The 24,905-nt window shown below is 37.4% G+C and overlaps 1 protein-coding gene across 13 annotated transcripts in view; it reads left to right on the forward strand.

Moving 5' to 3' along the window:
* Positions 1–24,905, forward strand: part of dpr20 (defective proboscis extension response 20) — a 524,337-nt gene that overhangs the window by 478,488 nt on the left and 20,944 nt on the right. For all 13 annotated transcript variants that reach the window (XM_087348564.1, XM_087348576.1, XM_087348577.1 and 10 more), the window contains one exon: positions 12,642–12,819. In XM_087348564.1, the coding sequence (XP_087204690.1) occupies positions 12,642–12,819 (178 nt within the window). The remainder of the gene's footprint in view (positions 1–12,641; positions 12,820–24,905) is intronic.

A 24,905-nucleotide genomic window follows, 5' to 3' on the forward strand; every position in this document is an offset into this window, starting at 1 on the left:
ACAGCCTGAGGAGGGGGTGATGAATAGACAAATATAATTTATATCTTAACTGCGTCATGTTTGTGTTTAGTCAATATAATAATTCTGATCCTAATGAACCAAGTTTTGTATTGTACCATGCCTGTCACGGGGCTCATACTCAGGATGTGAATTCCGTCATGTGGAATCCAGCTGTTCCGGGACTTCTCGCGTCAACAAGTGATGATGCTGAAGTGAAAATTTGGCAGTTCACAGACTAAATATAAAGAATAGCCATTTTTAATGAATTATTATATAGACAAATATACTTCACCACGTCTTTAGAAAATATCAGTCCGACATCTGTTACGTCTGTTTAAAACTCTACTATATTTTAAACTAAACACTGAATAGATATTCGCGTGTCAGTAGGGTTATCCACCTATTAATTACTGCTAAAGAGGTCTTACCATTTGGCGATCTTACAGCGTTAATATCTCGTACGAAATTTGTTACTTTATATACGTACCTCACTAACAAATATTGCAAATGTTGTAATCATCATTTTGTGCAATGTAAATTACATTACCCCGAAAATATATTTTTATAAAATAACGAATGAAAATATCAGCCATGTATTTTTATAGCACATTTTTATAATATGATTTGATATGCTGTATACAAAATGAGAAATGAAAATATAAGTGCAGAACTAGGTACATTATCACCAAATCAGAAAGATATAACAAATGTAAATTGTGGTGAGCGAACAGCATTTTTAAAGATAGAGTTAAATTCGCGTTACTCAATAAGTTATGAACTTTAATCACGTGGCAGCAGAGACACAGGACGAGAGGAGAATAGATTAAGTGATCAATGAATGAGGCTGGAACAAGCAACTGCCTAATTGGTTTGATAGAGCCTACGCAAATTTCCCACGCTAAGCTATTCCTCTGTGTTTTATTTTCGAAACTCTGTAAACCCAGACACGTTAGCAATATTAAAAAATAATATGGCCTAATATTTTCCCGCGGGTCATAAATAGATATTACTATCATATTTACTTAATGTTCATCCTTCAGGGAAACAATATAAAGTGAAAATATTTATATTCTGGTTCTCATTTTGTCTTCATAAAAATTTGTATTTTGTTACTAATGCAGTGTTAAATTTAATTAGCCTCTCTAACAATCAGTAAAATCAACACATGTCCTGGAAACAAAACTTAGCTCTGGGTTTCATTATGATAATAATACCAATTGTTATTTTACGTAAGTTTTTACACTAAATCGAAATATTTGGTAAAATAATATTCTAAATTTTGTGTTCATTAAAGCAAAGTTTCAGTATTTATTAATTCAAAATCAAATATACCTGAAATATACGGGGTAAATTTGTAAACTATGAGGAAGGCAAAAAGTTGTTTACTGGCTCCAATCACCAAATACCGAGAATTATGCACTGCAACTAAGATAAAAATACAATGAAATTAACAGACTACGGCTATACAAACAAATACGAGTGAAGTAATTTATTTTAGAATGTCTTCATTAGTAGTCTTATATGCTTAGCGGGTTAATAAAGTCCATGCTTTTTATTAAATTCCTTGTTAATGAGACAAATGTCAAAATACAAAACTGCAAATCAGTTTCTCCTATATGAGATGCACTACTTTCTTCAAACCTGCGCCTAATAAATCATACAAAGCTTAAATTCGCTTAAATACTACTTAACAACAATTCAGACCGTACCGAAAAGAAAACACCACACCTCATCATTACCAAGATCAATTTGTTAACGATATTTCAGGAAAAAATTCCTGTTTACAGTGAGAATCATATGAAATACATAATATAATAAAACACTGGTTAACAAAAAGGTTGGACATATAGTTACAATTAGGCTTTAAAGGGTTTAATTCCATGCAACAGAGCCCTTCTTGAGATTAGTCGCCTAGCCGGTCTATTTCCCCGACTTCGCCGAGGCAAAGGCACTGCGCAACATTCAGACATAAGCAGGATCTCTTTCGTTGAGGAGTCAGCCCGCCCCCTCTGTTGCAAGACCACCCCCTGTCGACTCGCAGCAACTGATTATTCGATATATTATTTAAATACCTCCGTACTTGCGTTCAGGGCCTCTTTGGTGTTTCGGATCATTTGTATGCATTTCCTATTTTGCCCATATATAACCACACCACATCATCGCGACTAAATTGATTTCACGATCCTAGCAATATTAAACGAAGAAGACAAATTATGAATCCTCATTACGGTATGCAATAACTTTAATACTGTTACTTTTCCAGTTGGATCAAATTTATCTCTAGTCTCTGCTTTCAGACCGGGTATGGGGACAAATCAGTCTCCTGTCCAATGGGTATCGGGTTCGTTTCCCGGGGGTAAAGCACGGCCGGGGCGTGACGCTGACCACTAACTCCCATCTAGTGCCGAGGTTAAGAATGAGTAGGAGCTATACTACCTATCTCCCCCCAAAGCGCCTACATGGCGTATAGTGAGACTGCATTTTTACTCAGTTCTCGAACCTCTGATTCCGTATCCTTCCGCGAGAACATCAGGCCAATATTCATAACTTAAATGTAAATCAACAATATTTTACATGTTAATCGTATAATTGTCATAGATTGCGTAAGACAATCGTTATTTACTTATGGTAGAAAGCAGAAAAAGCCGACCGCAGTGGTCACGCGGTCTGAGGCATGGAACTCGTGCGCCTGGCCGCTGGGACCGTTGGTTCGAGTCCCACTCAAGGCATGTATGTTTGTCCGCGTCTTTCTGTGTTTGTATAGGTAGAGGCCTTGCGTCGGGCTGATCACTCATCCAAGGAGTCCTACCACTGTTCAAATATATCAAAATTAATAAATAAAAAATCTCGACACTTGCTGCAACCGCCCTTCCGCAGACTGCTTTCTTCTCACTCTGGTTGCCACGGGATCAAACCCAGTAGCGTGCCTGGTTTGCTTGCGGTTACAGCTTGATATAACTTCGGATAATGTGGAAGGATATAAGGAATAATAATTGGTGTAGGGTTTGTCGGCGAGCAAGATTGTCCGACTCTCAGGGAATATATGGGGACTGTGATAGTTGGAGCGGCCGTGCGCCAAGGACGTGAAATCTGTGGGGATAATCAACTGCAGACCACACCGAAGTCACCTTGGAAATATTTCACCTTTTAATTCCTTTCAACAAGTTATTCTGGTTTTTGGGCAGCGCGATGATTCGGCTGTTGTATTTTGTACTTGAAATTTGATGAATCGAGGAGAAACTGTCTGCTTGCCTTGAAGAACCGAACTTTTAGAGAGCGAGCCCCAACGCAACCTCGCTTTTTATATTCCCGCAACGTAACCGTTCTTGGATTTTGAATTGAATATGACAATCCGATTCGTTCCCCAAAAAGTCACTTATGATGTCGGAAACGTGCCGAACAGCCACATTCAAATTCCATTGGTCCGAGTCGTAGTGAAGCAGCGGTCATCTGGCAATCGTCACTTCACACCTACTAGGGCGCCCCAAACTAACGGTCACTAAACCGAATGTCGGGGGAAGAGACTTTCACACGCCAGGATGGCGCCACTCTCTTTCCCAATGTGATACATTGGACAAAGCCAAAACTTAGAAAAATCACTCAAATATTGATGAAGTGAGGTGTACCAAGTATCATCTAATCACACCTCCTTCGTTCATATAAACCAGATTAGTATGCCAAAGCCTGGTTTACCCCTCATCTCAAGTTTCAGTCCGTTCGGGAATTGAACCACGGACCTGGACTGGCACACTACGGGTAAAAAGAGCGTAATAGAGAAAGAAAGAGAGAAAGAAAGCATAAAAAATGTTATAGTTCATTATCTAACGTGAACATCATCTCACTTTACTATTTTTTGGCATCTGCAACGCCACAACCGACGCAGTTTCATGAAAGATGACTCCGGGATTATGACTGTTTTGGTAACAATATCTGCAGTAGTTAACTGTCATTACCGTCGTGTGTTCTAGCCGTGTGGTACACTGGACATGTCTCCATTCTTTTATTCCTCATTTTGAAGTTATTCACTCTTCCTTTCTCTCTTTCAAGTCTGTAGTAAGGTTTCTTTATTCTTCCTCTTATCCTCAATCGCCACTTCTTGTACTCTTCTCTGATTGCAACTCATTCCCCATACCTACTCGTGTTACATTATTTCTGCATCCCTGGTACCAGCACAGCTCATACCTCCTGCATGGCTGTGTATCAAGTTTATATACACGATAAAATAGTGGATCGTTCCTCACGCCTTTGTCTATAAAACCTGGCATCGTTTCAGCACACAGCTATGGCTTTGTCGTACTGGAACTTGCAGTTTATCTCACTGCTTACTTCCCCCTTCTATCTCTGTTACAATTTTTACACTCGCGTGAATGTCAGACACACCTTTTTTGCGTCAATTCATTAAGGATACTTAACATCATAAATCAAAGTTAACATTTACCAGAAAATGTTTTCTTGACAAACACGTGGCTGGAGAATTGCATGATTATTGTCATAAATTTGTACTTTTCACTAAACATTGTTTAATACATCAAATTAAAGAGAATAGAATGACACAGCATGTAGCACGCACGGGAAAAATGGAAAATGCATTCTGAATTTATGTCTGAAATTTGAAGGGAGAGACTGCTTTTGAATTGAACAGGAGGTCAGAATTCAAATACATTTTAAAGATTTTTATGGAGAGAGGATGTTTATTGAATTAATATGGCTCAGTTAAGTGTCAATTGAACATTCATGTTCTATAAAAGAAATGGAATTTCGCGATTCGCCGAGTGACTGTGATTGTGGTGAATATTGGAACTGGGATAAATGTGGTGACGGTTTATTTGAGGATCTTTTATTGAAGTTATTTTATAGATACTGAGGGTAATCATGAACACCTCAGTTAAGTTAGGCAACGTCTCGACACAAAGTCCAGCAGAATAAGTGGATAAATGCCGAATAGATGTCAGATCCATTACACGTCAATACAACTTGCTCACTTTGCGTTCTGTAGCTGGAAGAAAATTTAATTTTATGTACAAGAAACACGAAATTACCTTCCGACACACAATTCCCCGTCCGTGTACCACATCAGTTCATTTATGTAGCCTATATCACTTTCTAAAGAAATCTTTTCTATATACCTATCAGTATCTATAATTTCTGTCGTATTTTCCCACGGAACTTATTTGCTCACCAGATTTCAACATAATAACGAATTAAGTACCTATTTAAGTTCATGAAGAAGGGGTTTTTTGAGAAGCTAAAAGCCGTTCAAATATCTAAGAATTGTGAAGAACAAAATCTTCACTACCTATTGACAGGAGCCTGCAATATAACATTAATGTTATGTTAAATGTATTAATAAAGACACAGTATATCTTCGAACGTATTTCTCAGTCAGAAAATAAGAATTTTTAACTTCATTTGCATGAAACCGGCCTGTTATCGACTTTCACTCACATCGACTCTAAAATTAATGGCCTGCCAATTTTTGTGCATACTACATTTTGGACGTATTCATCAAACAAAAACCTCCTTCGAAATAAGAAATTAATGGACTGTTGTTAAATTTTGCGATGTGGTTCGGCATGATTGATTCTTGTTTATTTCGCGGTGCTGTTTTAGCTTCAGAAATCATAGGAATATAGGTTATACTTTGACGTGGAAGAAGATGGAGATGTTATGAAAAACTGTGTGTGGGTGAAGATTTTGAGACAGAGATCGTGGCAAAATTTAATGTTGCATCCTCGTATTCGGTTCCAGAAATAAGAAAATATTTAGGCAAGACATTCTTTAAACCGACCAAGACTTGAAGCTGCTACGCCCTGAATACAAATACTGAGTCCTGATATATCTACATCTGCTTATGACAGAAGTAAAATTACGCGCCTTGTTCGGTCCGCGTCTCACATTTATCCACCCCTCTCACGCAGTACCGTAGTGATCCGTGAGGAATTGATTCACCCCGTGGATTGAACGTGGAAAGGAAATTCAATTTCTATAGCGAAGTACAGAGCGTGCGTGTGATTTGAAATCTAATGAAACAGTGCACGGCTCGCTGTGTGATCAGAAGTTCAAAGAGAACAGACCGACCTCGGGCTTACACACTCCGATAGACATGATGCAGCCGTATACGACGAGAGGGCGAAATAAAATGCACAACCCTTGAAATTAGTCGTTGTCAAAGGCGACAGTGAACAATAGGGTATTCCAACGGAAATCCATCGTTGCGTCTTCACTTTATGCTCCTTTGGATTCACTGATTAACTTGGTTTAAATCATTCAATTAAAATGAAACACTTCGACAAATATTAGTTAAATGATCAAATCAGGGAGGATGAGATGGGAGTGACATGTAACATGCATGAAACACATAAGAAATCTTCACAATTTTGGCAGCAAAAACTGAAGGGAAAACACGAATATAGGCGTAGATGGGAAGTTTATAATGAAAATGTATGGTAAAGAAAATATTTATTGATTGTAGAATGGATTAAATTTGATAATAATAGGGCCTAGTGGCTGGCTTTTCTAAATCTGACAAAACTCTCTGGTCTCAGAAATGTATTATGTTCACGACCAGCTGAGCAACTATTAGCTTCTCAAGAAGTATTCTGCCATTTAGATTACGTACGTAAGTACCGGTAAGTGAGGCATTTATTTCTTCCTTATTAGATGCCCAAATAAGCCAATTATAACAAATTTAAATCGAAGTTATATTTAAGTTAGATTTAAATGAACCATACAGAAGATATCAGCCTCTTGTTACGATGACCAAGTCTAGAAGAATGAAATTTATATTATTTCAAATGTATACAAATTTTGTTTGAAATACCTGAAAGGAAGAAACCACTAGAAAAACATAGCAGTAGATGCGAGGATAATTTCAAAATGGATCTAAGTGAAACCTTGAGGAGGTTGTGGACTTGAATCGTTTGGATGCGAGCGGGGACCTTAACAGTCCCTTGTGAAAACAGTATTGAATCTTCGAGTTTCACGTAAGACCGGAAATTTCTTGACTTGTTAGAGGACTATCGACTTCACAACAAGGACTCTGCTCCCTGGAGTTAGGTAGTTAGAGATGTAGCTACATATTATTTTTCCTAACACCATACCATTTCTCGTTTCTAAGACAAATACGTAAGTTTGTTTGTGAGTGTTAGTTTATTTATCGTTAATATATCATCTGAGCAGCCGTTCAAGATAGTTTGTGTGCAGAAAATGTTTCCCTTCTAATTAAGCAATTACCCGGAGGGTATGAGGAAAGTGTATTCATCATAACCGACCTACGAGACTCGACACGAACTGCGTGACAGTATACTCTGATGTTTAAACACCGCACTGCCTATAGGGAGAGAAGACAGTGACGATAAAGTGGCGAACAGAAATTTCCATGACACTCCGAAATCTATTCCCATCCTGCTCCCTATAGTCATTTAGTTTACTCATTTCGGATTCCGTAGATTCTACATGCACAAAAGACGATATTGGTTATTTTCAGGAAAGAAAACGTACTGAGTGTAGGCTACATTAAATCGATTCTTAAAGATCGTAAGTTGACTAATACGAATTACACATCAGAGCGTCAACCCAACAGAGACGTTTCGTAATTTATTCAGATTACGCAGTCCTATTGGAAAATATGTAAAATTTTAGAAGAAGCTTGTTTTATTACGTCGAGGATTTATTAGCCAACTCCAGAAGCGCAGCTGGAGTATTACCCACTGTCGGCTGTCCGCAATTGGCTATTCATTATAGACCTATTCCCAGCTAAGTTCCATGTCTGGAGAACTACTTCGGGTATGTAAACTGCTTATGTAACAGAAATGGGGAACTATTATCTTCCCTTAAAGAACGGCTACTTCGGAAACTATTAACAAGATGCAGTATTATATCAAAGAGATACTTGAATGATGTTATGTTAAGCATTACGATGTTCAACACCACGGTCGACACTTCACTTGAGATAGGCCTATATGCAGCGATCAGATGGAAAGTAATTATAGCTGGGTTATATATGAAGACTAATTAAAACTTCACTCGTCAAATAATGATCCAGTAATGAAAACAGACACTATAATTACTGTGTCCCCTGAGTTCAGAACACGAAGTTTATTCTATAATCAACTACCGTTCCCAAACAAGCACTGCGCCAAATATTATACTCTGCGAGAACTAGGGTCATACTGTGTGATACGAACTGAAAGTCTACTGCTACGTGCAAGCGAAATAAGGATAAAATGGGCAATGAGACTTTACTGGGCACTGGCGTCAATAACCAGACCCTAGTGACCATGAAGTTGACCTGTGATCTTCCGTGGGGTAGGACACGTCTTGAGATCAGTCTTTGTGGGCAACCTGACCGTACCCCGGTTATTGCTTACACCATGTGTCGCCGGTATTTGCTAATTCCCTGTGCTACCAAACAGAAACATTTAAAAATCATCATTCACATTAAACAAGAAAGATAGATATGCAAAACAAAATTAAAAAATAAGAAATAAATGAAAATATACGGAAACGGGAAATGATCGATGGAAATAAATGTAGACGGAAGGGCCGAAACAGAGAAAATCGATATACGTATCTCTAACTAATGCCTGATGTATTTAACAACAACAATTCCACATATTATAACCATTATTCCGTTAATCTGCTTGTATTATATATTTAGTAAGCAGACATTCGATGAGATTATGTTGTCATCTTCCTTACAGACACAGACACATATTATGTAGATACACTGGGCTATTTACATACTTACAAATATATGCCTCATATAACCATTAATACTCAGTACATATACACACATGCATACATACACACCCATACGTACTTACATACATTAGGTCTATGATTACATAGTAAGCAGGCACAGATAACATGGACAGGTTTAGAGATATGTAAAATAAGATGAATATATGCATTCATATGTATACATACACATTGCTGCACTCATAAATTTATATACTTCTCATAAAAAAATTAAACAGGCTAGAGAACATCAAAGGTCTCACATAGTTTAAATTACATTTCCTTGCGGCCGGCCATGTTGCTATTACGCACTAGCTCAGATGAACTTTATTCCATTTAATTTAGTAACTTAGGAATTCCTGTAGTAAGATTTTGTCTTCTTCTAGCTCAGTTATCGACATTCTTTCTGCTGCGTAATTTCTGGAGTGTCGAGTGGGAAGTTAATTATCAATGACCCCACAAGAAACAAGAGTCCTTCCTTATAAACCGAAAATACACTCTGACTCACGAATTCAGTCCATACCCTCCCGCCCTGTATTCTTCTAGTAAATTCTAATCTTATACTACCATCTATGTTTGGTCTTCTAAGTTGTCTCTTCCTTTTAGTATTTCAATAAGAACTTGTTAAACACATGTGTAATACATAATTCGCCCATCGAAACATCCTCGATCATTTATACGGTATTGATAGAATACATCCAAATACATTTTAAACTCTCTTACCAAACGTCTTCCATTTGCATTCTTTGCTATGTGTTTCATACCCACGCACAAAAACAGATAAAATTAGAATGCCTGTTTATTTTTATGAATTTTTGAAGTCCTTATAATTTTAAATGGCATAAATAAGCACAAAAGTTCTGAACTGCATTTTAGCAAGCATTCACAGAATTTAATCTGATTATAATGTATGTAAAAAGCAACGAATTAATTAAATGGAAGAAGGGAACAAATTATCAGAACTTTCCATCATAGCAGCCAAACGTGTGACCAAACCCTTAACCCGGGGCTTGCTGAATACAAAGCACGAGCGGCGTTCGATGCCTGGATAATTAAGTAGTATCATAGAATTCAACCGTGGGCATCGGCCGAGTTGTTTAGTACTCTTGCTTCGTGTTTCAGATTTCCTGGTGTTCATATCTAATTCTGGAGACCAGAGGTTTCCGTTGTTTTCCTCGGTCCTTCCTATCTTACATTAGACCATGTTAGCTTCTTTTACCATTCACATGCATTAATCATTGTATGATTCAACGGAACAGAATTTGATCTACGGAAAGCGTCATTAAATAACACACATTCTATGAATGGAAACAAAATTCACTAACCGTTAAATAAGTCACTGGCACTTCGTGAGTTATCTGATCTACCGTAGGTGTTCAAAATGACCATCGTTAGCTTCGTGGCTTAGTTGACAGGTGTGGGCAAATGATAGACAAGTTTAATATTCCTTATTAGAATGTATACAAATATTTTTGGGATAGCCTGTCAATGTTAGAAAATTGTAAAAACATTATCCATGTAAGATAGAACTAACCTGTTCAATTTCGAAAATAGCAGTGTTTGTTCAGAATTACCCCAGTGCTACCACGAGACAAAATTTTCCCATTTTGAGAACTCAGCTGTGTCTGGATTAGACTTAGTCTGTATTTCACGTAATTGTAGTAGGAATTGTTCACCGACCTGATAATCTGATAACACTGGTTTTAATCATGTTCATAGTTGTATCGGTAACATATCAAACACAGGAGAACAACAATACCTATTCGAATGGGCCTTCATTTAACAATGCTGTCAAATGATCTCGAAAAACGAAACCATTATTAATTGTTAATGCTTACACATGTCACATTTGTATGTAAACAGTATTCAAACAAATATACTGGCATGACTTGATGCACACACATCGACAAAATTAGCCTATAAAAAGACGAAATACGAAGTTTCGAACCAGTTCTTCAAATACTATATTTCCTTTCCATATTTAATGACTAAACAAATAAAGTATCAAACGAGACCTCTGTTTCGATTCGGAAATGTTTAATAAGGGAATATTTAAAATCGTAATTAAGGTACTTCACGTTTCATTCATACAGGAACCGATTCCATTTGCAACTGTTTATTTAACAGCAATTTTTCCGCCTAATATAAATTAAATGATAAATATTTGCAATCAAAACAATGTAATTCTTCATGATTCAGTAGCAAAAATTTAATTTATGCACATTTCTTCCTTTTAATAACTAATTTCTGCCATTACCGTGGACTGACAGAGAAGCAATCCTCAAATTCTCTCTAGAGCATCTAACTCAGAAATCATGGTCTTTTACAGACTGGGGCACGACGTTTTAAAGCTCATGGAAATTCTGATAACCTGTTACTTCAAAATAGACTTACTAATTTCAACGCCCCATATTTAAAGGAATCGTCTACTAACTTGTTGGAGTATAATTATACGTCACTACCAAATGGATATCAATATAATATTTGTGTACCCATAACCATCAAGAAATTTGGCACGCTTGCATGTCTCTGAGACATTCACTTCCAAAGGTCCACACTTAAAACTTTATATTTACCATCTTGCAGTATAGCATCCCGGTGTGCCAACGTTTGTTGACTTAATAATTGTCACTTCTTACACGTGCCCTCATTACTGTTTTTTAAATCAATACAATTTTCTCGGCGATGGTTAAACGATGAAACCGACGTTTCACGGACCATCTCTGTCCCCATCATCAAAACCCTGATGATGGGGATAGGGTTGGTCCCTGACTTACTTCGACGCGAAAGCTTCAAATCATATATGTTTTTAAATGTTCGCCTGTTAACAAACTACATGTTTCGACGGGAGATTTTCATTGTCAGGTTCACGTTTTTTATGGTAGTTAAAGCAACTTCTCAATGCGCACAACATTGAGAACTTGCATTCAACTTTTAGTTCCAGAAAAATTTAATAAAACATTTTGTAAATATTAAAGTTAAAATCACTAAAAATAATTTAAACATGAGTTACGTTGTTAGGTTGTACTGTCGTTTGTAGCAAAAGTGCACAAAACAGGAAAAACAATAACCTCAGATAAAAGACACTACAACGTAACAACAGAAACAATTATGCTGTAATCATTATTTTAGTTTCTCTAAAAGATTTCAACTTTAATACTAACGGAATAGTTCAGAATCTGTATCTATACAAAGCACCGAATGAAAGACAATGCAGTTTGAATTCAGAAAGTGCAAGATCGGCATACACAATGTGATCCCGATCATCATCATGTGTAATTCGGTAAAAGACAAACACTTAAAATCAATGACAAATCGTTTGTAAAATTAAACGTTGATAATGATATGAAGTCAAAAATCTTTCTCACTGCCCCTCCATCTACATCGTTATCTTTGTGGATATGTAAAAGTTACAATTTCCGTTTTGTTAAACCTGCCTTAAAAAATATACATACAAGTAAGAGGGAGTGAACCTCTTCACTAATATCATAAATTCGATGTGACATGAACAGGAAAGTCGGTGACTGAACGTTCTACGACCCATTCTTTGAAGTAATGATCATTCTGCTTCAAGTTCACAAACGTTTCACGGCCCACCATGTGAGTAAATGCGTACCTCAGCTATCCACCCGATGATAAAAGCGGTCGCAGCGTGAAAGTGCTCTCCTGTATTCCGTTATGGTGTAATGTCTGGGCAAAGACATGTTTTAAATTTCGGCCTTCATTTAATCCTGCCTTTTTATGTAAATATCCATAAAATTGACTGTTCCCAGAAAACTGTTAAGGCTATGCAGCAAGGGGAATGAGATGCGGAGAGAACGTGGAAGTTTTGCCACATGATATGAAATGCATGTTGCGTAACTCTGCGGGGAGCTTGACCTGGTCACGTTTTGCTTCCGCAGCTCCAGAGGTGATGATCGTCGACGAGGAAGGACGCCCTCTGCAGGACAAGTACTACGAGGCAGAGAGCACCATCCAGCTCTCTTGTATCGTGCGGCACGTCGCTATGACGTCATCAGTTGTTTCCTGGTTACATGGGGATAGGACGCTGAACTACGATACAACAAGAGGTGGAATAAGGTAATCAGCAAGAAAACTCGATCTGATCAAGGCACTGATTCATTGTTCCTCCCACGTAGATTGCAAAGCTCATGGTCACGTTTTTATTTTTCTTGGGGGGGGGGGTTCTTAAAATGAAATTCTTATTCCCTGTATGGCACGTATATTAATGCATTAATATAAAATATACACACTAATCTTCAAGAGTGATAGAAACGTCACGCAACACATTAAAAATTTGTTGTTGACTGTTTTTTCCATACAGTTCGACTAAATTCATAAACACACAATATCGATGAGACTATATAAGAGCTGAAGAAAGTTACGTGATGTTATAACCTGCTTCATCCATTGCGTCAGTGGTCTTTAGACAGTCGAAGTGTAAGGATGTTGGATTTAGTTTTTCACGACGGTGAGCGAAAAGAAACCTGTCTTCTGGGTTTTGCGCCGTGTAGTCTGGTAGAAGTTTACCGAAGTTTCAGAGGTCCTTGCTGCCTCTATCATTATTATCCTGATGATGGGGGCAGCAAGGACTACTGAAACGTCAGTAAAAGTCTACCGGACTACACGGAGCAACAACCCAGAATATAACCATCTTCTGTATGGATGTCTTTTTCACAAGTGAATCTAGTGTTCATTGTCGAAAACTACCACGCAACTCTTTTTTGTTGACTTCCTAGAACGAATATATGAATACATTTCTTGACTCTCCTGTGTCAAACAAATCGATAATGTCTCGTCTACTGAGCCATTTCCGTGACATACGAACTCTTTGCAGGGTTGCCTCAAAGGAGAGGAAAAGAGGAAATGCTTGCATCGCTGAACGCGGTGGGAGTTTCCTGCACTATACAACGTCATCTTTCTTGATTTTCTAATTTCAATGTAATTCATTTTTTTACAAATACAACACGCGTCAGCAATGGGTTTCGCGACTTTTCGATCAATATATATATATATATATACACACACACACACAGACGGATATTTAGCCCTTAGAAGCCGAAAGGGAGAGTGTTAGGAACGAGTGCAAGAGGGCAGAACCAAAGTGAAAATTGGTAGGGGACAAGCGAGAGACACTTTATTCTGAGTGCCAGAAACACCATCTAATAGTAAGAATGTTCCTAGGTAATATTCGTCCGTTATTCTGCTACGGATACAGTAAGAGTGAAGACCTTGGGGGAATAATTACTGAGAACTTGATGACAAAGACGGAAGAATTTTGATTTGACAAGTAATTTAGTGGCCTCCACATTAGGAGGTGAATGTTGGTGGTGTTAAATCGGGAGGGTTGCATGAGAAGCATGCATGGCAACTTGGAAATTGGGAAGAATCTCAGAATTTGCTAAAAGACAGAGGAAAACCAAGAACAGTTATGTCGAGATAGCCGGACGCAGGACCTACTGGGTGCACACTGAATACTAGTCAGGTTCCCGCCAGACAAAAGAAGTAGCAGCCCCCTACGTTTCAGTAACTTAAGCGTCATGGGCTCTATTGGTATGTTTTAGTGCATTGTATGTAACAATGCAATACAATATAATAATATTTCCATAATCAACTTCAGTCGTGTGTGTGGCCTTAAATGCTGCCTAGGGAGTGGATCCGATGAACAGGCGGTTAGAATGAGGAATATTTTACCCAAACGAGATTTTAATTTATTTGATTGTGTGTTAATGGTATAGTACATGAGAACACACTGCCGTACAAGGGATTGGTTGAATAGTACGGCCCGCGGTTTTTATGTTTATCAAACATAATTTCATACTAAACTAATTGCCTGATATAAGGATTCTCACTGAATTGTTTTTGAAATATAATTTACGTTCTAGTTTCCTGACATGGCGTTTTGTCTTCTCCATGCCAGTTTGTTCAAGTAGCATTTTGATTGGCGTTTCTCATGAAAGTTTGGTAATAATTCTCAGTAACTTATTCTGAAAAACTTGGAGTTTACTGAGGTGCGATTTACCGCATTACTTAGGCCGGTGCCTGCGTGCGTTATTAATTTTTATGAGGGTTTCTTGGATTCTTAATGAAAGGTTAATGTCGATAGTGAAGAACTTGTTTAGGATAGAGTAGAATTGTCAGAGTCTCTGTGGTTGGCTTTGCTCACTGCTATATTTATTTGCTAAGTGTAGGTGATTTTCCGATCAAGTATGACGATAAGATATTTGACCCCATTTAACCAGACAATATTAATATCAAAAATCTTAAGTAGGGGGGTACATCGTTTCGGACGTGGGAGAGTCGTTTAGAGAGTAATGTGATTGAACATTTATCAGCATTCATTTTAATCCTCCATTTTTCAAACCAATACTCAAACGTTTTGATAACATTGTTTAGTGTTTTCACCACTACGTTTACGCGGCCTGAATGACCAGTAACATTGATACGGTTACATTTTTATCATATTCTATATATGGTACATCGTGTAAGTAAATATTAAATAATACAGAACTTAACAGGCTACCTTTGAGGACTCCTGCTAGAATAGGACGTATAGTAGATTTAGAATTTCCATGGACATCATTGAAGACTGTATTATGAAGATAGTTATTTATAATGCGTATATATTTGTATGTTTGTACGCTGGAAGAAACAAACGCCTAATTATTTCGTGCTAATTATTGCATGCCCCTTCAGTTTCCAAAAGACAAGTGAAATTGACATCACCGCTCTTCTGTATTACATATCTGTATTTCCAAAGAGGCATATAGTGGCAGCCCTGTAAATAACAAACATCACATACGCATTAATGTATAACGTTGTATGGAGATGGAACAGCGTTGGACATTGATCATTTTATATATTATACCTTATACGGTCTCTTGCCAATTACCAGATACAAAGTACTGAATGAAACGGCGAAAACAGAAGTTTGTAACTGAATGGCACTACCCGCTCTCCAGGTCATAGTGCAAGGAAAGGCAATCTACAAATGATCATCGTATAAATCCTAAGTTTATAATGTAAAAATGTATCCTTTTCCACGTAGTGTAATTAAGAAAGAGCTTAATGTAGAAGATAATTAAGTTAAGTACTATTAAAACTTTTAACTGAATAAAGGACTGATTGAGAATCTAAACATACAAAATTTACGTTAGCAGATAAAAGAATTAAGGGTTTAATATATCTGAATAAGAAAACGAACCGAAAGTCACGGACCGCCTGTAAAACGGTTGACCGACTTGCCGTAAAGAACACCGAACAAGATGGCATATGAATAACTGATACTTTCCTTCAAATTCTGTAGTCTTAAAGGATGGTACACCAGAAACTTTAAAGAAATAAATAACAGTGATGATGTTCCTGTGGGTTATGGAGCTGTGTAGAATCGCAAGTAGATTCCAACGTTGAAAAAATAAAACATACTGTCTTTATTTTCGAGGCCATGAAGATGAAGAGAGTTTTTCAAAACGCTGGCATCTACTTGCGATTCTACACGGCGCCAAAACCAACAACAACAACAACATCTTCATCGCTGTGAAAACGTCACATCTCACAAAAAGTACGTGTATATATCCACTGATGTAGAAACACCACTTCTAGAATTTTACCTCAGAAACACAAAGCGTCATCATATTTGTAACACCTAAAATAATTCAACGCTAAATCTGTTGGTCTGTTTCCATTGGAAAGCTACCTAAATAACACATTTGAATCAGTGCTGTTAAGTTACCCAGGAATCATACCCACACACATTATATATCTTGCATACATAACGAGAGAAATACGACATATATTTAATATTTTGGGGCATGTGCAATGCTACAAAAATATTGTTCAAGAATCCAGTGCAAGAACTTAACATGAGATTATGCTAGAGCTATATACATGACATGTTAAGTCCCACGAGCACTGAATGGAGCTCTGTTCTGTTCTGTGCAGACGAATCCCCCTATTAGGCTAACCAATGAGTAAGCAGCCTTAAAGGGGACATGTTCCTTATTCGTATTCAGGACTCGTGACGCAACGTTGAATGTAGTTAACCGAACAATTACACTTTAGTGCAGTAAAAAGTGTATTAGCTTCTGTGACTGCTGAGATTCCATACGTGACTCAGTTGTCAAGCGTCTGAGCTGTCTCACTTTAAGTAATAAATTCGAGTACAGAAACTCTGCTCAGAACAGATTAGCATAACGTTATAATATTTGTGTTGTTTGTCTGGAATAGTATGTAACTTTATATATGTTGTTATGGAAATAAAAGTTTATTTAAAGCTTATAGGTCTGTAGTGTAGCTTGCCGGTGTTAGGTCCATTCCTGCCGTCACTTTTACACACTCAGATCAGAGTCCATTATCTTGAACTAACGTTTCAGCCCCATCAACAGGTTTAAATACAAGTTTTAAGCCCTTAACTTTCCCGATGCCACACATAATGATACAAATTGTAAGTTCTAGCGTTTTTTACATAATTATATGGCACATAGCGGGGTGGCTTTACTTTCTTACATTTAAATACCATCCTCAGAGTCTAACATCATTTAACTTTGATCGTTTTAATATAATTGTATTAAACATTATTTATTTATCAAGTGGCCGTTTCCTGTGTATCCGAACCAAAAGTGGTATGAGCTTTTGCTTTTCGTACCATCGTCTAATAATAACGACTCGAATAGTCTATTGGATGCCGTTAAATTATCTAGGATTTAGTAAAATACGCTCTTTGAAGCATTAGGGTTCACACTGTAGAGGCACGAGTGCTGCAGTGCTGATATCTTATTGGAAAGCGTTAAAGCTTGTGGTATTTTTGCAGGCTAAAGTTGCCTGCCGTGTAACAGCAGGGTGTTCGGACTCTATCCGGTGTGTTGGCGCGAACAGAGTGTTGAAATCAATATACGGTTCGTGCAGGCTACAGGCTGCAGCTCTAGCCAAAGCTAATGGATTTCTTTAATAACTTATATTTTGTATCACATTTCATCAAGTCAGATGGATCTAAATTATTAAGTGATTCTTTCATCTGTGTGATTACCGACTAGAATCATGAGGCATATTAATTGGGTATAGCATTATTTCTGTCAATGTCTTTTCGAGAATTAAATTAACCTAGCATATTTAAACCTCTGACTGTAATATACCTAAAAAAAGCTGATGTAACTCCGACAGTGGTGGAAAAGAAAATTAAAAGGCTGCCACAAATCGGTTTGTTTTGTGGATTTGGTTGGTGTGTATAGGAAACAGATTGTTTCATTTGTGGTGAAGATGATTTTTTTGATCACTATAAAACTACTGCAGGTTTAAATACCAAGTTATGGACACTATTTTGGGCTAAGAGCGGGAAAATAACAGGACGTAATTCTTACAAACTAATGAATGAAACATTCTTATATGAAACATTATTAAAGAGGTTAAGGCAGGGGGCATTTCATAGGTAGGACATGTAGCAAGAATATTGGCTCTTGGGAGACTTATGTGTCAATGTAATTACGAGACTAAACTAAAATTAAATTTTATGTTAATATTTGCTCTGGATTCAGCTGACTCAGAAAAGTGTGCATGGCGATCTGCTGTAACTACACTAATAAGCAAGCCTTAAAACACGGGTAATTTCTTGACAACTAAGTAACTATCAGCTTCACACCAATTGATCTGCTGTATGGGATTACTAGATGCGCACGAGTAATGCTGTAAGAACACGTTGCAGGCCAATGATGCGAAGTCGTCAAACATACTGTGAGAGAGATTTTAGAAAGGACCAGCTGGAATACAAAAGTAGCAAAGAGAAAACTTCATATCTTACAAAAACAAGAACAAGAACAATAATAATGAACGTTGCGTAAAAACGGAGTGCGTTACTTAGTCTGAACCTCACTTAGTTCTACCAAAGCATTCCGTTTTGAATAATACAGAGTTATTGCTACTGTTCCTAGGGCTTCAATAATACGTCACTTCTGATGGAGCTCTGTTTGTAATTCAAGCATAATTTTATATGAAAATTATTTCCACAGGCACTGTGAATATGGTTTCTATTCTCAAAGTCAGTGTCTGTAATGTTTACGAAAGCGATAGAAATGAATCTGGAGAAACTTCAAATTTACAAGAAAAACATTTCAGGAACTTTAAAATGCTTGCCAAAAACGTTAAAATAATCACACCAGTAGAAGATATCCACATACCACGCGGACGAGAAAGATTAAATTCGCCTCATAAGTAAATAATATTGATTCGGGAGAAATTCTGAGGTGTGAGTTCTGTTCTGCTTTGTTCTGTCCCTTCAGTGGATTGAAATAACCTCGGGACTCAGAGTTAACGTAAGTGAAATCTTATGATGTCATGGACTATGGAGTTGGTCCTGGAACAAAGAAAGAGATAACTACGATAGTGCAAAACAGACTAAACACGTTCTACGAGATGCGATCGGAAAGTTTTCGGACTGCGCCTATGATGATATCCATGTCAATTTTAGTGAACGTTAGTCACTGATTTAAACGTCATTAGCGGCTCACATCCACATTAGTGAAGGAGAAATACGATTACTTAAATTATGAGTAAAATACAAGAGTTTACCATTTTTGAACGCGGGGTTAGATTCGTCGAATAATGCGTTAAATAAGTCAGCGTTGGATAAATTTAGTTGATTTTACACACAAATACGAGGTGCGATCGGAAAGTTTCTAGACTGCGCCTATAAAAACCCGTACACTTATCTCAGGTATTAAATTCATCCATCACCCTCGAAGTAGTTCCCCTGGGAGTGAACACAACGTTCCCAGCGCCGCTGCCAAGCCTGGAAGCATCCCTGGAAATCTTTCTTTGTCAGCCTGTCAAGCACCATCTGCGATTCTGCCTGAATCTCTTCTATCGTCTCAAATCTCCTTCCCTTTAGCTGAATTTTCATCTTTGGGAAGAGGAAGAAGTCACACGGAGCTTAGAAAGGAAGTTGGGGTCGATTCTTGCAAGATCTTTGAGCTCCTGACAAACGAGAAGTCGATTCTGCTTCTGGTCCTCAGACAGGAGCCTTGGCACAAACTTGGCTGCGATGCGTCGCATGTGGAGTTCTTCCTTTAGAATCAGCTGACAGGTCCCATAGCCTATCCCAACAATGTCGCACAAGTCGTTGATGGTACGACGTCGATCTTCGTGAATTTCCTGCCGAATCTTCGTAACATTTTCGGGCGTTGTGCTCGAAGATGGTCGTCCAGAACGCTCGACATCATCGACAGAGGTTCGGCCATTTTTAAAACGTGAATGCCACACAATAGTTTGTGCACGACTCATTGCGGACTCCCCCAAATGTTTGCTTTAGCATTTCATAGGTTTCCGTAGCCGTTTTGGCGAGTCTTTGGCAAAATTTGATTTGTTCATGAAAATCCGCCATTCCGAAATCGCAGGAGGGTCGGTGTAATGCACTACCAAAACGCCCGTAACTAAGAAACAAATGCTAATTCGATAATGCCGGCTGGCACACTGATTCACTATGAATGTAGGCCGCACCCCCTAGCGGCAGAAGCTCGTTCTACATCCGGTTCGCCGTCTTGAAACTTTCCGATCGCACCTCGTATGCCAACTTGCGCAACGAAACAGGCACACAACCAGTTCCAGTAAACGATTACGTCGATTTCACGGCCAGTCTGAAGATGGCTGTATACAGGGCCTGATGATGGAGGTAACAGGTGCCTCTAAATCGTCGGAAAACTTTTACCAAACTATATGGAGTAACAATCCAGAAGACAGCCATCTTCAACGATTATGTCGGTAACCCGAATTCTGAGATAACTTAACAACAAATCAGTTATAATTTCGACTATACAAATTACGTATATCGAATTTGCTGATTTATGATAAATAAACTGAAGCGGAACCGAATAAATTTTACGTATGTGGATTTATATTTTTGAACAAAGAACGATGAGTTGGGCGATGTATGTAGAATGAACAGGGATATCAAAAGTGCACAAATTCTAATTCGGAAACGTGTGTTCAGAGAATACGATATTTTTCAAATGTGTTTTAGAGAAATATGTTTCTTTGTGGGCTGAACTTATTGACCTGAGAATAAGCACTTGTAAACACGGCATTTATTTGCTTTTTTAATAACATGTTGGCAATTTATCGACTAAGCTACTATCACTTCTGAATAAACGTCGTGTTGCATGTAGTCAATTACATGATTTTAAAAAAATTGAAGCTGACATTTAATGGCAGGATATTAATAAAATTTTCATTACTTCAAAAACTCTCGAAGATATGGACACGCAGACATGATAATCTTTCTTCTTAAAATAAAAAGTAAGCTAACAGTTATCTAAGGAATAAAAACAAATTCTTGTGTTAATTGCAAGAGGAAAGAAACCCCATTCGACGTTTGTAGGAAGAAGAAATCTAAACGGCCCCTAGGCGTACATTAAAGCAAATTCTCTCATATTACCTCATATTGCAGTAGCAGGTTCTGGAACTGCTATTCCACCAATGAAAACATGACGAGAGAAGTAAGGCAATGTAACACATTCTGTACTGAAAAATCTCATGTACCGTAGTCTAGCGAGGCACAGCAACTTGAACTGCACCAATTATGCAGATATTCCACAACCAGATATAGCTTAGGGTGATAGGCTTAGTACTTTTGCGGTGTTTAATATGAGGGAAATTCGTTTGTGTTAAATTATTATTTGAAAAATATTTCACAGTAAAGTAACTAAAATTATAGTACTCGAATTATAATAAATTGTATTCATATACACGATATATTAAAATATAGTACATGTTGTGTTCATAAATTATCGTCATCAGAGGGACACGTTAATACAGGCATTGCCTTGCTGCCACAAAACTTTTTCAGAGTCTACAAATGGGCTGTAACTTTGCAAACAATTACTGCATATTTTATATTTTCTTACGAAATCTGAGGACCCCATATTAAGTGGTCTGAGGAATTCGCATGTAGATGTGGTACCTTACGTGGCATGATATCCATGTCAATTTTAGTGAACGTCAGTCACTGATTTAAACGTCATTATTGGCTCACATACACATTAGTGAAGGAGAAATACGATTACTTAAATTGTGAGTAAAATACAAGAGTTTACCATTTTCGAACGCGGGGTTAGATTCGTCGAATAATGCGTTAAATAAGTCAGCGTTGGATAAATTTAGTTGATTTTACACACAAATAATTATAATCATACGGTTCATGAAATAAAAGCGTAATAAAAATGAAATAAACCATACATATTACGATATTTACATATTTTAATAAAAATTTATGAAACGTTAATTTTTATGATGGTAATAGGCCTAATTTTTTACGTGTATAGTAGTTGGACATGTTCAGCAGACAGCCTATATTAACATTTTCGGCTACGACATATAATTGTTCGTATTTGTTTTTGCATCTATAAGAAGCTGTGCCTTGGGCACATGCGCTGGACAACGACAGTTACCGCGGCAATGGATCGACCCTCGTCCATGTCTATCTCGAGGTGTTAGTTACGCTTCTACTCTTAGCGGACATCTCTGCACTCTTCTCTGGCAATCTGTCCAGAGTAATGGTGGTAGTTACAGACTTCGCTACTTACAGGCGTTTGGGCTCTGCTGACACAGACCGCAGGTTTGCTGAGGAGAATTCTACAGTAGGCAGAGAGGTAGAAGCTTCAAGCGCAGTCATCGCCACGACCCATGGGACTTCGGCCCTCGACCTCAATATAGGATCCTTAAGATTGTTCTTTCCCAGAATAGATGCCCTTCTGATAAATAGTTTTGTAATCACATTTTATTGAACAGATACATTAATTTTGCGATATCACTGCTTGTCACCATTATTCTTCTTTATTAGATCACCATTTTAATAGTTCTTCAAAAGCCTCTTCCACTTTCCTTACACAAAAATAACTTCCATTACCTCTGAAACGTTTAGTATTAAAAATAACAGTTGCCCTAATCACAGTTTATTCTGAATAGTTAAGCCGTATTTTACGTTTACCCTCTTGACTGCGCTCCCACTGCTTCTTAAAATGGAGCGTTTAACATTCTTGTTTACAAAAAAACAAACATGGATTGACTTTATACCACACGTATGTCTTTCAACAGATAAACGTAAAATATGAAATGTTTCTGGTAGGAATTGCAGCTTAGACTTTGGCCTGTAATATTATGTACGTATTAGATGTTAATAATTCAAAATGACTATTTGGCTGTCTGACTGAAAACATTTGTAAGAATCCGAACACGGAATGAGGCAGAGTGATTTTATTGTAGTGATATTTCGGTTTTATTGTATTAATATTTCAATGAAAAATAGCAAGGAAATATATGATACCTTTATGTAGTTCAATGTCTCAGTAGTGTTCCTTCCTTTCTTGAGAGAAGTAACTGAACGCAAGAATTTAATAGACTATGGTTCACTGAAACATGATTAAAAACTTCGTTTTCATTACAAAGTATTTCTTTAGTCATGTTTCATTTTTGTCTATTACACGCTCCTCGCTTCACCGCCATCTTCTCTCTTTTTTACATCCTTGTCTCTGCAAGACTGTAACTCATTTTCCGGACAGCTGCTATAGGAATACGTTTACCTTTCCTTAGCTGTCGCTGGGATCGCTGAAAGCGTGCAGAATTGCGGTGCTGAGTAGCACTTTCCTGTCTTATTAAAAAAGTTAAGTTAAAAAAACATTTACTCCTTTCCTCTAAACATGACAAAACGCTAATTTAAAAAGCTAAACAAATCAACTTTAAGATTAATTGTAAAGTTTTGACTTCCTTCATGTTGGTCTAATCCCTAGAACAAAAAATAACGAAACTCGTTTTCTTCTGTCTTTCTCTGGGCTATAGTCTGCATCTTAAACGAATCCCTCCCAGACCCAATCACATAAAGTTATTAAAGTCTTTGTTCTCACATTTAAATCCCAATTCATCAGTAACAACTTCACAACCTTATTGTTACTGTGAATTATAGTAAAAAAAATGAGAAGTTAAAAACAATTGTTGTGAAATTTGGGTGATGGATTAACAAATAATTTCATGAAAGACTGCATCTTGAGTAACGGACAGCCGTTCAACCTGCTCTGTAAATTAAGTGCCCATCACGTGACCGGAACCCTGAGATAGTTTTCAACCACACACGCCAATACACATTATCCCTTAAAGGTCAATTACGTTTATGATATTAATTAAGGATGTATGCCTACGAAGAAGCTTAAGAAACTTCATGTAAGTGTAAGGATGTGTAATAATAAATTTTAATGCAGTTTATTCCAACAAAAGGCAGTTGAAATAACTGGTAATGTAGCTAATATAATGTCTATTACTGCAAACATGTAGGAAATCGTCTGTTGTTTCAGTTGAAAGACTATATCATTGGTGGCTTGTACCTTTACAATTTAAGCACACAACACCCATACAATATCCATTTTAGCATAACAGCCTTCACATTTTAACGTAAGATTCATAGATACCAATTAAATAAAGGCGTTATTTATATACATTATGCACATTGCCAAACTTATTATTCTACTAGCGACATTTCACAGGCCAAATAAATGTCATTATCTCAGCTTATAATATGTAAGTGATTGCATTGAATTACAAAAGCAAAAATATAAATATTGGTTACAAAATATGGCAGAGTTCATTTCAGTCTTTCTGCTTTAAGATATTTAGAATGCAAAAGAATAGTTCGAATTATGTTGGAACGTTACTCGTCCAAGGAGTCCTACAACATGTCTGTAAGGATTCATAGTTCTAGATTGATTTCGGAATTGAAATATTGGAGAGGGCCTAATACGTAACGGCTGATGATGATGGTGACGACGTGCGGGCGTCTTGATTCAGCGGCATATTCGACTGACGAGTTCCGTCCTCTGCGACTTTGAAACAGACTTGCACTAAGTAATAAGAGAATTTTTCAAGATGCTCCCTTTCATTCTTAATATTCTTAATTGGAGAGCATCGTGAAGGGTCCGAAATAATTGAAGTTTTTGTGCGGAGGAGGAAATAAAGGTGAATGATGTAGAGCCACTTGGTAGTGCCATCTTAACACAAAGAATATTTGAAGACGCATTTCTTTCATCTTAGTGAGAGTCTGGTGAATTCATTCATTTACGTCTCTAGAGTTAATTTCTGAGGTTCTCTGACCTCACGGTTCCTGTTTATTTTCAAGATAGTCTTCTATAAAAAGT

The sequence above is a fragment of the Zootermopsis nevadensis genome, unplaced genomic scaffold, assembly GCF_977971745.1.
Source record: "Zootermopsis nevadensis isolate Lab colony 2312 unplaced genomic scaffold, Znev_1.0 Znev_ptg000013l, whole genome shotgun sequence".
In the NCBI taxonomy this organism is placed as follows: domain Eukaryota; kingdom Metazoa; phylum Arthropoda; class Insecta; order Blattodea; family Termopsidae; genus Zootermopsis; species Zootermopsis nevadensis.